The sequence below is a fragment of the Thamnophis elegans genome, chromosome Z, assembly GCF_009769535.1.
Source record: "Thamnophis elegans isolate rThaEle1 chromosome Z, rThaEle1.pri, whole genome shotgun sequence".
Taxonomy (NCBI): domain Eukaryota; kingdom Metazoa; phylum Chordata; class Lepidosauria; order Squamata; family Colubridae; genus Thamnophis; species Thamnophis elegans.
The window spans coordinates 124,256,211-124,270,772 of NC_045558.1; the positions used below are offsets into that span (position 1 = coordinate 124,256,211).

Sequence of the window (14,562 nt, forward strand, 5' to 3'; positions counted from 1 at the left end):
TCCTGTATGGAAAGAAAAAAAGTGAATAATAGAGAAGATTCATTCCGCTTCAAGTAACATCTTATTTCAAGGAGATAGCAGCTTGAAATCCCTCTTAATTATACAATGCAGAATTTTTTGAGTTCTTTTGGTTTTGTTTGTGCTATACTAAAACTGGCATTATGAATTTAAGAAAAATTAAAGATGCATGTGATTTACATGACTCTATATTCACATTATCTCCTGTCTAATCCAGTAGAATAGTATTAAAAAATACACTGAGACAAAATCAGACAACCATCTAAAATTGAATTATTAGAAAATGACTTCTATCAAACTTCAAGCACAGTATATTAGAAGAAAGTAAATTTAGAAAAAAGAAAGTAGTGTTCCAATTCTAGGGATGTAAAAAAATGTTTCAATCACAAATTGTGAAATGTCCCATGCTGAGTACAAGATAATCTGTTGCTTTTTAGAAGGGTTTTGCGCTTCAGGCTTAAAACACTTCCAATGTTTGGCATAAGCCATAAATTTATTTCTGGATTCTTCTCAATGGCACTTTTTCCACAAATCAAGCAACAGACAAAACATTCCAATCCTGTATAGGATACACTATATATTTCAGAACAAACCATACCGACCTTAAAGTATTTATTTCACAACCTGAACTGTTTATTTTAATAATGGGAAATTTGTAGTACTATGTCATTGGCATTCAAGTATTTAAATGTTTTATGATGCTAATATTTTGACTGAAAAATTTGCATACCTCAATTTGATACAGATTACAGTGGAATATGTTTTATATTTCAGTGGGATTTCAAAATATTTCCTTTTCAGGAAATTAAAAGAACAGCATGCTGAAGAAGACAATGTTAAGCATCAACAAATAATTATATCATGGATGGCTTAGTATGGAAAAGAGAAAATATGTAAGTATGATTAGCAACTAAGAAACATGAACTGTAATTTTCACAGTGCTTTAAGACCTGTTCCCATTTCTATTTTCAAAGGAAGTTATTTTTCTTTTATGATTCTATTAAGAATTGATTGGGGCTTTAAAAACTAACAGAAAATCTTATTTATGGAACTCAGGGGCTGTCCCTTGCTTGAATTAGAAAGGAAAATATATTTGTCCTGAACTTCTCCATTTGCTGTTATACAGTACAGACTATGAATAAACAGGCTTGGAAACTACCAGGAACCTTGTGCTTCCATTATTATATACCAGCACTCTTTCATAAGCCTTAATCATAATGCAGTTTTCATAATGTTAAAATACATAGAAACTAACTTTCTAAGAAATATTCTTGGAATTTTTGCCTTCTTAGTCTACACAGAAAAGCCTATAATCAACAAGTGTTAGAAAAAGAAAGTAAGTTAAACTCCTACTGATTTTGGTGAAGTTAAATGCTTGAGCATGTTAAGAAAATCACTGGCTACTATCAGATTTAAGCAAAAGCCTAGATCAGTGATGGCTAACCTTTTTAGCACCGAATGCCAACACAGGAGCACTGGTGCGTGCACCAGACCACTGAAACCCAGAAGAGAGCAGCTGGCCGGTACGCATGCGCACACGGCCAGCTGCTCTCTTCCAGATTCTGTCGCACACATGCTCACTGGCCATCTTTGCGCATGCTTGTGACGGAACCTGAAAGTGCAGCTAGTGACGGCACATATGCAGCCAGATTCTCTCTTCTGGATTCCGCTGCAAACATGAGCGAAGACCAGCTTCCCAGTGTGGAAGCGTGCGACAGAACCTGAAAGAGAGCGGCTGGTCACGTGCATATCCACAGAGAGAGCTCTGCGTGCCATCTGTGGCACGTATGCCATAGGTTTGCCATCACTAGCGTAGGCACTCCCTAAATCCAGTCAACTCCTACCTTCCTCCTCACTAAAATTACCACCTTTTTTGGATTCCTAGACCATCAACCACAGGTCTCTTTATCAGAGACAACACACCAGGTCAACTAGCCAATTTTCACAACAGAAATCTAGTGCATGCTAGATAGTAAAAAATGTTATAAAAATTGGTAAGTGGTGGAGAGTAGATGATGTTCCTAAAAGCCAACCTCAATATGACAGAAGGAAATAACAGAATTTTTGGCAACGGCCTTTTTGAAAACTATGGAAAGTATTCAAGTTCTTGTGTTAGTTACATAATCTAAATGTATAATGACACACATAGAAAAAGAGCAGTATGGAATGGGGAGCTTGTGGTAGTCATGAAAAAGCTGGACAAGGATCAGTACAGAGCTGACTCATCCAAAGATTTGTGTCACACTGCACTGGATCTGTTCTCATGTAAGAGACGGAAAGGAAACTAAAATGTCAGCAAAATACAGTGCATGAAGAAAACAGGAGAAGCAATACAAAGAATCTGGAAAAGATATTAAAGAGGACCTAAAGATATTACCAAACATTAGACCATCCATACTCAGTAGGAATGACTCACATGCTTTACAATTTAGTAAAATAAAAAAATAAAAAAAATCTAATACTGTCCACTTACGTTAGTGCTGAAATGCACTCCATCATAGCGGTAGATCTTGTGTGGGCCATCCTTAAGCATAGGATCAACAATGAGCTTGTAGTTTCTCCACTGGAAGTTAGGGTTTTTCTGGAAGTCACCCCCACCTTCCTGATCCATTCTGACTCATTTACACTGCAGGATGCACATGGAATCAAAGGAATATATTAAATGATGTGCTCATTTCCAGCAGAAGTAATTTCAATGAGAGATTCTACTGCCATCCACCCCTGAAACTTTCATACTAAGAATCACCATTTAAAGATATCTTTCTGTATATAAAGGAACCAGAAGTTTTAATATTAAGCACTGTGAAACAATATGCTCACAAATTTTTTCCTGCATCTATTTCAAGATCAGTTTAGCATTCCCAGAGCTACTTACAGCATTCAGTGGCTTATTCCAAAGTACCTGAATGTGCAAAGTTGACTTTGAAAATAACTGAACTCCAACTGTTGTGTTCACATGATATCCTAAATTATAAGGCCTGGTTAATGTACCTGCTCCCCCTCCCCCTGAATAGTGCTACTAAATCTCAAATACTTTGATATTCTTTGTCTAGCATTCTATGGTCAGCTTATTATAATTGTGTCAATACAAGATAAATACTTCTGACTAGAGCAAACTACTAAAAGCTGAGGTCATTTTCTTTTTCAAGAAACCAGTGGACATATTTATACTAATCAAGGCTTGTAGTCTACAGTACAAGACTAATGTAATTCAATATACACAGAACAGAACAGAACTGCCTGGACTCATGATTCTATAGCCTTATTTGTTCAGAGGCAGAGTGAATCTGCAAAATGTAGCACATAGAAATTTGCTTAAGAGTGTTTAAACGAGAACATTCAGACTTTTAAACTTATCTTTTTCTGAAAAGAAAAGTAAACCTCTATTTCTAATGACTGAAGAAATATTTGGTTAGCAAATGATGTGCAATCTCAGAAACTGAACTATGAACAAAGTAAGATGGGACTTTTGTTATATGAAGAAACAAAGAAAATAAGTTGATACCAAATAGTTCTTGAAAATCAGAAAAATAATGATTCATTAATAAAATTGTACTATTGCCTTATGGAGATGTTTAGAAATGGGATATCTCCTCTATTCAGATATCCATCCCTGAATCAAACCATCCTGGAACTCAAGTAATGTAGACAGATGCCTGACCAAAAACTGTTGGAAAAAAACTTCGTAGTAGTATATGCCACAATATTATAAAATTATCATTTAAAAAAAATCCCTGACTATAAGTTTTAGTTATTTTATTTTCACTTGACCGTAAATCATACTTTTATGTCAATGTATTCATAATCTGCCAGATGATTTTTTTTTTTTTAAAAAATCGAATTAATTTTAAGTAGCAATGCAATCTTGGGAACTCTTTTAACTTACATTCTACTCCCATATGCAACTGCTAATTGCATAAGGACAGGCATACATATCTCAGAATACATAGAAATTATATCACAGTAAAAGAAAGGAATAAACTTAAACCTGATGTAGATGATCTCTTCTGTGGTCAAACTACTTGTAAAGTTCAATGTATTGCTATACAATATTTTTTCTCCTTCTCAATAAAACCAGGTAAGAGTTGGTTCAATCCATAATTTGAAACAGAATATCTAAGAGACTAGGAAGAAAGTAGAAAAATGTTTTAAAATGCAAGCAACGACATATTCTCATGAGGGATTCAAACTTGAATTCTTAAATATTTTCAGGCAGTAATATTATAGCATTCTGATTTTATATGCAAAATTCTGATGATAGATTAAATCTAGATATGAGAACCCAAATTTGAACTTTTAGGAATGACTTCTTCCATATGAAGAAATTTATATGTTCACAAAAGACCCCAAATTATTGAAATAATTAAAAATTGAACATTACAGGTATTATTTATAATTAAAGAAAATGGAGCAAACTAAACCCATAAACAATAAACTAAGCTATGCTATAAAAATTTCCTGTGGGGAAAGTTTGGTTCTTTTGCCAAGGGAATAATAAATAGCATAAACATATAATATTCTCTAAGCCTACAAAGCCTGCTGACATAGATTTGCCCTCTTGTTTCAGTTGTAAATGTTATTACCTCAAGTTATTTACTCCTATTTTCTTTATAGCTAAGAAAGTCCATCTTCAAACTATAATTTATAAAGATAATCCTAATTTTTTGATGCTTCTTTATTTTATAGAGAAGCATCATTTCCAATTTTCTCCCCCGCCCTCAAGCAATTCTCTTAATTTTCCCATCTCTACAAGGAAGATATCATATTTCCCTTTAACCTCCCAATATCTCCACAAGCACATTCCCTTCTCTACCCTTATCTTTGACTTCTAGTATCCTGTCTCTATAGAATATTGCCCTCCCACTATATTGCTATCGTATCACTGCTTATCTTTCCCAAAGCACACCAGAGACCCTTACCTCATCCTAACCCTTCTAAATACCTGCTAGATTTTTCCCCCCAAATCAGCTGACGCTCAGTTGGCACAACTGTATAAAGAGGGATGAGTTAAGACTGGCTGAAGGGGGGTGCCTGGGGCAGGAGTGGAGGCATGGATCAACCTGAGGTACCTTGAGAAAGGGTCCCTTGGCAGGTCCCCCTCAAAAACCATCCCTCCTCCTCTGGCCAAATGCTTCCTCACAGCTTTTCATGCCAAAAGCTCCCCTTTTTCAGTCACCGTCCTCAGTATAGTGTCCCATCCTCAGAAAGGCATCCAGTTTCCACAGCAACCCCCTCCCGAACATCCCTGGTACAGGAAACACAACCCTTCTGTGTGTGTGTGTGTGAGAGAGAGAGAGTGTAAAGCTCCCTACTCTCTCTCTCCTCAGCCGGGCCTCCCTCTCCTGCCCCGCCATACCCCCCCCCCGGGTCCTTTCTCTTATAACTCTGCACCTCTGGACCCCATTTCGGCTATTCCCCCCCCCCACTCATAATATTACACTTTCCTTTAACCCCTCCCATTTTTAAATCCCCTCCCCCTCAGCCTCCTCTTCCTCAAACCCGCCCCCCCTCAGGGTGTTCCCCTCTCCCATCAGGTATCCCCGACCCCGCCCACCAGATGCGCAGCCCCTCATCCCCAGCGCGCGCCTCCCCCCCTCCCAACACACCCGTCACTCAGGCGCGAGCCGTTCCGCCGCGGCGTCTCCCCGCACCTCCACACACACTCCCGAGCCGTAAGGGTATCTCGCGCTGCGAACCCTCGCGCGTCAACCTGCTCCTACCCGCTCCTCCCCCCCTTTTCCTCCGATCAAGGGGGCGCACGCGCGGCCCCCTCCTCCAGCTGCTGCTGCTGCTCCTCCTCCTTCGGTCCGGCCTCGCGCTCCGCCGCTGGTCTTTGCCTTTCCCTCCTCGCGCCCTGTGAGGGAAGGGCGGAAGGGGGAAAAGGGGAAAGAGAAGAAAAGAGGGAAAGGGGGGAAAAAGGGTGACAAGCCGCCGCTTCCACCGCTACCGACAGGGACTAAGGGGGCGGGGCCAACGCACTCAGGAGAGAGCGTCTCGCGTCAGACCTCGCGAGATTCGCGGGGCTCCGGGTTTTTTTTTTTTTTAAATCCCCTCATTAACCCTGCCTCTGCGCGAGACTGGGCCCTATTTTATCCCCGAATCGGCACTTTCGAGGCAAGCGAGAAGCGGGGGGAAATCCGCTTCTCACCCCGAGGCCCACCGAGCACGCCAGCAAGTTCGGCGGGAAGCTTTCGGGCGGCTCAGCGGCTCTCTGGAATTTCTTTTCCCCGTCGAGCGCTCCCTCGAGAGGAATCGGCGGTTCCGAAATGGCCGCTAGAACTCCTACGAAGGGAAGTGAGGCGGCAGTTCCGTCCCCGCAGATTCATCCCAGCCTGACAGAGGGGAAAAAGGGCGCGTCATTTCAGGGACCCCGACGGTTCGCCCTGGCGTCGTGATGCCTTGTGGGGCGACAGGTGGCCCCGGTTGAAATTTTTCGCTCGGTTCGGCTGAGGGGCGAATCGGCGTGAGGAGAAGCCACCACTTCTTCCAACGGGACAGGCGACACTTTTTGCCTCAGAGGAGTAAGGGCCGCCGCTCCTTTTCCGCGAGAATGAAGGCAAAATGGGAGACTTCAGTCCCTCGAAAGCCGCTCTTGGCTCGTTCACTCCCAGCTAAAAGGGTGAAACCTCGTGGATTTGAGTCCCAGGGGAGAAACGAGAAGGAGAGGACGCCTGGCTAAGCTATGGGGCGGTTTGAAGATATGTGGGATCTTTCTCAGGCCCAAAACCCAGAGGGACAGATAGTTTTTAAAAATATTTTTTAATTGGCAGAATAGTGGTTTTTCAAGACAGGTGCGTGGGCCTCCGCTTCCACTGGGGAATCCAGCAGGGAAGAGCACAACTATTGTGGTGTTGCATAAAAATCTGTTGGCTTCCTGAAGTTTTTTTAGGAATGGGAGACATACAGTTGGAAAGGGGAAAGGGGGTGGGGGTGAAAGTACAGGTAGTCCTCGATTTATGATCAGAATGGAGCCCCAAAATCCTGTTGCTAAGTGAGACATTCCACCTGCAGCAAGGGCACCACTGAGAGCCCATAGGTAAGGGCTGTGCTGGTAATAGGTAGTCCTTGACTTACAACCACAAGTGAGTCCAAAATTTCTGTTGTTCAGTGAGACATTTAAGTGAGTTTTGCCCCATTTTACAACCTTTCTTGCTGTAGTTAAGTGAATCGTTGCAGTGATTAGTAGCATGGTTGTTAAGTGAATGTGGCTTTCCCCATTGATTTTGCTTGCCAGAAAATTGCAAAAGGGAAATACATGACCTTGGAACACAGCAACCGTCATAAGTATGAGTCCGTTGCCAAGCATCTGAGTTTTGATCACATGATCATGGGAAATGCTACAAAAGTTGTAAGTCTGAAAAACTGTCATAAGTCACTTTTTTCAGTGCTGTTGTAACTTTGAACAATCACTAAATGAATTGTTGTAGGTCAAGGACTACCTGTATTACAGTCCTGTCAAATAAAGATGCATGCAATTCTCCACCACCCCCCACTGGCCAAAAATCACCTTGAAGACTAACAAATTCAGGAGACTCTGTGCCCTTAATAGATGTGGGACAAGCAGAAATCCATCCTATGATTAATATGCTAGAAAAGGTGTTGCTTCATTTGTACTGCCTTCAAGTAGAATGTCAGTAATGCATGCATAATTTGATCTGTTACTGAAAATTTTGGAAGCTTTGCCAGCTCTAGAAAATACGGTACTGGGAAAACTCATGGTAAAGCCAAAGATAAAGATCACTTTGCTTCATTTCATGACTTATTTCTATGAGCTTTCTGGAACTAATAGAATAAACCAGTGATGATTAACCTTTTTCTCATTGCATACTGAAAGCGTGCAGAATAGTGTGTGCCCATGCCTTGCATCCATAATGTAATGTGTGTGCAACACCCATGTGCCCCCCCTGTGCATGCATGTGACTCCCTGTGCTCCCCACACCTTGTGCATGTGCATGCAACCCTCCCCCCACACCCCATTTTGAGCAGAGTAGACCTCCCTGCAGCCTCCTGGGAGCAAAACCGGGTTGCAGGGAGAATGCTGTGACCCCCTGCGCATGCCCCCATGCATGCTCATGTGTCTCCCGCATGTGTCTCGTGCATGTGCAGCAGAGACCCGAAAATCAGTGGCCGGCAGCAGATGCTGTGCATGTGTGGTGGAGCTGAGCTGTGGCGACAGCTCACATGTCCTCAGAGACGGCTCTGTGTGCCACCTTTGGCACGCATGCCATAGGTTTGCTATCACAGGAACAAACATTCCCAGATATTCCTTCTAATTAATGCCCAAGGAGCCTGTTGAAGTCTGTACTAGATGCGTAATAGTGCTTATAAGAGGTAAACGTTTAACAACAGATTATGCTTTCCTGAAAAATGTATTCAATGCTTACTTATTATAATAATCACTGTGACATGATGATGGTTAGATATTTATATTACAGTCCTTGTCGTTAACACATTAATTTAAATATATAAGTAATATATTGCTCAATATGCCCACAGAAATTTACTTTTCTGGAAGGTTCTCTACTAAATTTCATTATGCTTTCTCCAAAGCAAATAGTGTTGTATGGTATGGAGGATAGTGTGGAATTTTGATCAAAGACTGGGATCCAGAATAAGGGTGTCAAACTAATGGAAGGCCACATCAAGGTTGAGTTTGACCTCAGAGGGCCGGGTGGTGACGGCGGGGGATCAGTGTGGTAATGGTGGGCATGGCTGACACTTCTTTACTATAAACATTTTCCTATCTCTTCTACAAGATACTACTGACAAGCATTTATTACTTATTCTTCATACTCCACTAAACCTTTTATATCTAAATTTATACCTCATTGTTTAATAGTTTCCAGGCTTTTTCAGGCAGAAAAACTATACTATTGTATTTTTATTGAATAAAAATACCATAAATAACATAATAATACAAGATCTAACAGCAGAGGTAGATTTTCAGGATAGTAAATAGAAATGGCTGTCAATTATAAATCATTGATTTTAAATTAAATGGACCTACAGTAAGTAAAATCTGGCATTTAACTGTAGTATTAACATAGGATGTTGCTTGTTTTCTATCCAGATCAGGTACTTACTTGAGGCCCCATTATTGTAGTCCAATCCAGTCCTCCTGTAACACTCTGCCAGGCAAAAATGGGCCACGCAGAGACCACAAGGCACATTTTTGGCTGCCAGAGTGCTGCAGGAGGCTGTGGAGGCTGAAAACAGGCTGTGTGGGGCCCGCACGTAGCCCCCTCTTGGTGGTTTGTTTTGGCTGGCAGAGGCACCGTGGGCCAGTCCTTTGATATATCCAGGCTGGCCCCATGGGCCAGATTTAAGCACCCTGCGGGCTGATCTAAAGCAATATTTCTCAGCATCAACAACTTTAAGATGAGTGTCCCAAAGATGCTTTTTCAAGAGGCAACTGGACTTTCTGGTTTTTCTTTAAAGATGTTTTGCTACTGATTCCAGAAGCTTCTTCAGCTTCTTTAAGATAGGTAGACTTCAACTCCCAAAATTCCCAGCCAATTGCAGGCTGGTGGATTCTGGGAGTCGAAGTCACGCATCTTAAAGTTTCCTTGGATGAGAACCACTGATCTAGAAGATCCAAGTACATGTCGTCCCTCACTGTAGATGTTTGCTGGTGATTTTGGGCTGGTCACTCTCAGCCCAATTTATGGCACACGTTTATTGCTGTGGAGATAAAGCAGGAGATAGTATTTATGCTTGTGGTATTTTGAGCTCTTAACGAAATTATTTTATGAACAAACAAAATTCTGTGGATGGCTTATAAGACATTGGAATTAAAATGGTGAAGCAGTTTGTTCGTTGAGCTGGAACATATGAAGAAATTCCACTAAAGTATTAGCAAATCAAAGGACAGGCCATAATGGAAATGAGGTTGTTTTTTCGTTAATAAAAAAAAATGGAGAGTAGTTTAAGAAAAAAGAAGGTGATTGAGTAAAGGACAGGCAGAAATTAGTTTCTTATAGTTGAACTCAATTGAACTGAATTTTTTACTGTAAGCCACCCAAAGTCACCTAGAAAAGATGGACAGTATAAAAATATGATGATTAAAACAATTATGGATTACCAGTATTTGTAATTGTTTCATATTCCCAATATAATAATAGTATATTTGCCTAAAAGAAAAACCTGGAATTCTTTTTTGCAAATTTTCCTAAAGGCTGGACACCTGCTTATCTGTATTTTAAGAAATTCAGGTATTGAAGCAGCACTTTACCTCTGTGTTGAGCTTCTTATTGTTATTCAACTAATAAGAGTTACTTTGAGGTGGGTGGGTGGGTGGGTGGGTGGGTGGGTGGGAGGGAGGGAGGGAGGGAGGGATGGATGGATGGATGGATGGATGGATGGATAGATAGATGATTGATTGATTGATAGATTGATGATAGATGGATGGATGGATGGATAGATAGATAGATAGATAGATAAAAATAAAGTACAGTAAATAAAATAAGCTTTGGGTTATTTCTTTCAAAAAAAGGGGAAGCAAACATGAATAAATTCTAAAGCCCTGGGACTTTTGACCATTCAGAAAAACCTTGTTAACATCATTGCTTTGGCACCCAGCTAAACGTAAAGTTAGTAAACTGCTTCCTAGCTTTGAAGAGTAATTATTTCAATGCAATAGCTTTTTAAATTTAAAAGGTGTTTTTTTTTTACTTTTTTTTTCTTTAAATGGCTTGACATCTAAGTATATCTAGTTGTGAATGGTGGTGAACAGCATTCTAAAATTTAGAATAATAAAAAAACCTCAATTTTCACTATGTATCAATTTACTAACCTTGAAATTCTTTTGATGTGATACCAAAAGAAATACCTGCCATTTCATTCCTATTGTCCTTATTGAAAGGGGATATAAATTGGGATTATAATTAACATTCACATTATCAAATTAAAAATGTAACAAAAATATTTTTAACATTTTAGCCAGAAAAATTATATGTGTTTGTGTGTGTGATTAAACATGTCCATGTTCATACAGTTAAAGCAGACATCTGATTTCAACATTTTACGTATCTTGCTTCCTAAAAACTGCTTTGCTTTGAAATGTGGGGTGTATGTAGTATAGCACTATTATTAATTTCCACTAGGTGGTGATACTATTAAAGTCTTACATTTAGCTTCTGGCTGATCCTTAAAAAGATGAGTGACAGGCAGAAATACTATGGTTCTTCCTGGTTTTGGCTTCCATCTCTTCTCAGAAATAGTCCCCTTTCATCTAGTCCCACATTACTGTAGTTTTCAAAGCCACTTTTGTAGTTGCTTTAGCTGCATGATTTTATTTCATACGTAGTACAGCTTTAGAAAGGATGGCCAGTTATACACAGACAACCTGTTCCATAATTACAAGAATCCTTTAAAATAGATTATGCTGAGTGGAATAATGGTTTGAAGTCTGCAATACAAGGAACTCCGCTGAGAGAAGATCTGGTTCTTCCTAATGCTAGTTTGATTCTTACCATGATTGATTTCAAGCAGAGTTCAATTTAGGTATTTCTGGAATTTCAAAGCTAAAGTGTATTGTCTTATTCTGCACTGAGTAGGCTTCATACATGCTTAGACCAAGAGTGTGAGAATAGGTGTTTCAAATCTCTCTGTCTCTCTCTTGAACATAAATTACAAGATCTTTACCCAATGAAGCCCAAATCCATATCTTACAAGCAGCCGCAAACAGGGCCAGCCTAAATACCTGCTCCTAATTGACAGACAGTAAAGATGATTATAACATAAATAGGCAGGAACTATTACCTAAAGAAAAGCAGTTAAAATACTGTTTGTCCAAAACTTAAAATGACATTTGGAAGTGGTTCAGATAGATGCCATCCTTATTCACTGAAATTTAAGGAGAAAGTGATATAGTGCAAGATGATTGTTATAGCCAATCTCAATATAGTTTTAACCGTCCTATGGAATTTATTTCCTGGTATGATCTATTTAGTGAAACTGACACACAGCTATGCCAAGACCCCTGGAGCAGAATTGATTGCCAGAGCAAACTTCATTTTTACAAAATGTTAGGGAATAGCAGATAGATAGATACAGATTTTTTTTTTAAATGACTTGTTGACATGAAGATTGATTCCTGGCCAGTACATTTTTTTGGAAAGTAAGGATATGCCATCCCTTTGCTTTCTTCCAGCATGCTTTTTGGGCTTCTCTACCATCCAGAAACTTCCAAATAATTTCAGATCCAGTTTAACTCTTGAGATCAGCAAGATCAACTACAGTTGCAAGAAAAAGTATGTGAACCCCTTGGGATTATGTGGAGTTTTGCATGAATTGGTCATAAAATGTGCTCTGAACTTCATCTAAGTCAAACAATAGACAAACACAGTCTGCTGAAAATAATACTACACAAACATTAGATGTTGCCATGGTTTAATTGAACATAACATGTAAACATTCACAGTGCAGGGAGGAAAAAGTATGTGAACCCTTGGACTTAATAACTGGTTGACCCTCCTTTGGCAGCAATAATCTCAACCAAATGTTTCCTGTAGTTGCAGATCAGACCTGCACAATGATCTGGAGTAATTGTGGACCACTCCTCTTCACAAAACTGTTTCAGTGTAGCAATATTCTTGGGATGTCTGGTGTGAATCGCTCTCTTAAGGTCATGCCACAGCATTTCAATCGGGTTGAGGTCAGGACTCTGACTGGGCCACTCCAGAAAACGTATTCTGTACTGTTGAAGCCATTTTTTGTTGAATTACTTGTATGCTTTGGGTCATTGTCCTGTTGCATCACCCATCCTCTGCGGAGCTTCAGTTGACAGACAGATGGTCGTACGTTTTCCTGCAAAATGTCTTGATAAACCTTGGAATTCCATTTTCCCATCAATGACAACAATCCGTCCAGGCCCTGAGGCAGCAAAGCAGCCCCAAACCATGATGATCCCTCTGCCATGCTTTACAGTAGGGATGAGGTTTTGATGTTGGTATGCTGTGCCTTTTTTTCCTCCACACATAGTATTGTGTGTTTTTCCCAAACAACTCAATTTTGGTTTCATCTGTCCACAGTATATTTTGCCAGTAGTGCTGTGGAACATCCAGGTGCTCTTTTGCAAACTTCAAGCGTGCTGCAATATTTTTTTGGGGACAGCAATGACTTCCTCCGTGGTGTCCTGCCATGTACTCCATTCTTGTTTAATGTTTTCCTTATTGTAGATGTGTCAACAAAAATGTTAGCATGTGCCAGAGATTTCTGTAGGTCGTTAGCTGACACTCTAGGATTCTTCTTTACCTCATGAAGCATTCTGCGCTGTGCTCTTGCAGTCATTTTTACAGGACGACCATGCCTAGGGAGAGTAGCAATAGTGCTAAATTTTCTCCATTTGTAGACAGTCTGTCTTACCGTGGACACATGAACATCAAAGCTTTGGGAGATACTTTTGTAACCCTTTCCAGCTTCATGCAAGTCAACAATTCTTGATCGTAGTCTTCTGAGAACTCTTTTCTGCGAGGCATGGTTCACATCAGACAGTGCTTCTAGAAACCGGTAAACCCAAAACAAGTATGTGTTTTTAAAGGGCAGTACAGCTGTCAGCAACACATCCAATATCACACTGATTGGAGTCAAGGTTGGCTCACTCCTGGCTCCAATTAGCTCTTGAAGAAGTCATTAGACTAGGGGCTCACATAATTTTTCCTCCCTGCACTGTGAATGTTCACATGTTATGTTCAATTAGACCATGGCAACATCTAATGTTTGTGTAGTATTATTTTCAGCAGATAGAATTTGTCTATTGTTGTGACTGAAATGAAGTTCAGAGCACATTTTCTGACCAATTCATGCAAAACTCCATGTAATCCCAAGGGGTTCAAATACTTTTTCTTGCAACTGTATGTGTACAACCTGCCCATACATATTTATGATGTGATAGTTTCTGCAACCCTGGTCAAATTGTATGTTTCAACAAATGCCTAACTGAATGCAAGATAACATTATATCTATGGTACTAAGCTATATGTGATGTCTTTCTGCTAATTTTAATGAAGGTTACTCTATGCAGTTTTTAATTCAAAATAAATGCAAAAGGCTGGATACGTTTCCATTTTATTCACTGCTATGTTTTTCTCTATATCATGGGTGTCAAACTCGCAGCATCACACTATCATGTGATGTATCGCAATGTTTTTTCCCCTTTGCGGAGCTGGGGTGGGCATGGCCTGCGCATGATGCATGCGGCCTGCAGGCCACTAGTTTGACACCCCTGCTCTATACAGTAAAAAGGTGATTGTTCTTGTTAGGCCCAAAATTAATTGGACAAAGCTAGTTCCACAGATGAACACTTATTCTAACTCTTCTAATCTTTTGGACTGTAAACAGATTGTCTGCTTTCAATAACTAGGGGCTTCCCTAAACATCTGCCTTAATAATTTGAAACTTCAGATAATATATTGTGACAAAGTAAAGGAGAAATATATATATTCTGTCTTGTTTCTCTCACTCCCTCATGTTTCAGTTAGCATTTGAATTGTGAGAAACATTTGGAAATTATATGGAAGTATTGAAATCTGGCAAGATTAAGAA

General features: G+C 40.0%; 1 protein-coding gene across 2 annotated transcripts in view; it reads right to left on the reverse strand.

Annotated features, from left to right (window-relative positions):
* The window catches only part of SETD1A (SET domain containing 1A, histone lysine methyltransferase), a 30,470-nt gene extending 24,487 nt beyond the window's left edge, over nucleotides 1–5,983 (reverse strand). The window contains exons 1-3 of one of the 2 annotated variants that reach the window (XM_032235616.1): nucleotides 5,739–5,983; nucleotides 4,007–4,142; nucleotides 2,492–2,644 (exon numbers count right to left, since the gene is read on the reverse strand). In XM_032235616.1, coding sequence (XP_032091507.1) covers nucleotides 2,492–2,629 — 138 coding nt within the window. In that variant the 5' untranslated portion in view covers nucleotides 2,630–2,644; nucleotides 4,007–4,142; nucleotides 5,739–5,983. Of the gene's footprint in view, nucleotides 1–2,491; nucleotides 2,645–4,006; nucleotides 4,143–5,624 lie in introns of both variants that reach the window. The other variant, XM_032235617.1, reaches the window with a different exon arrangement.
* Nucleotides 5,984–14,562: the final 8,579 nt, after the last annotated feature.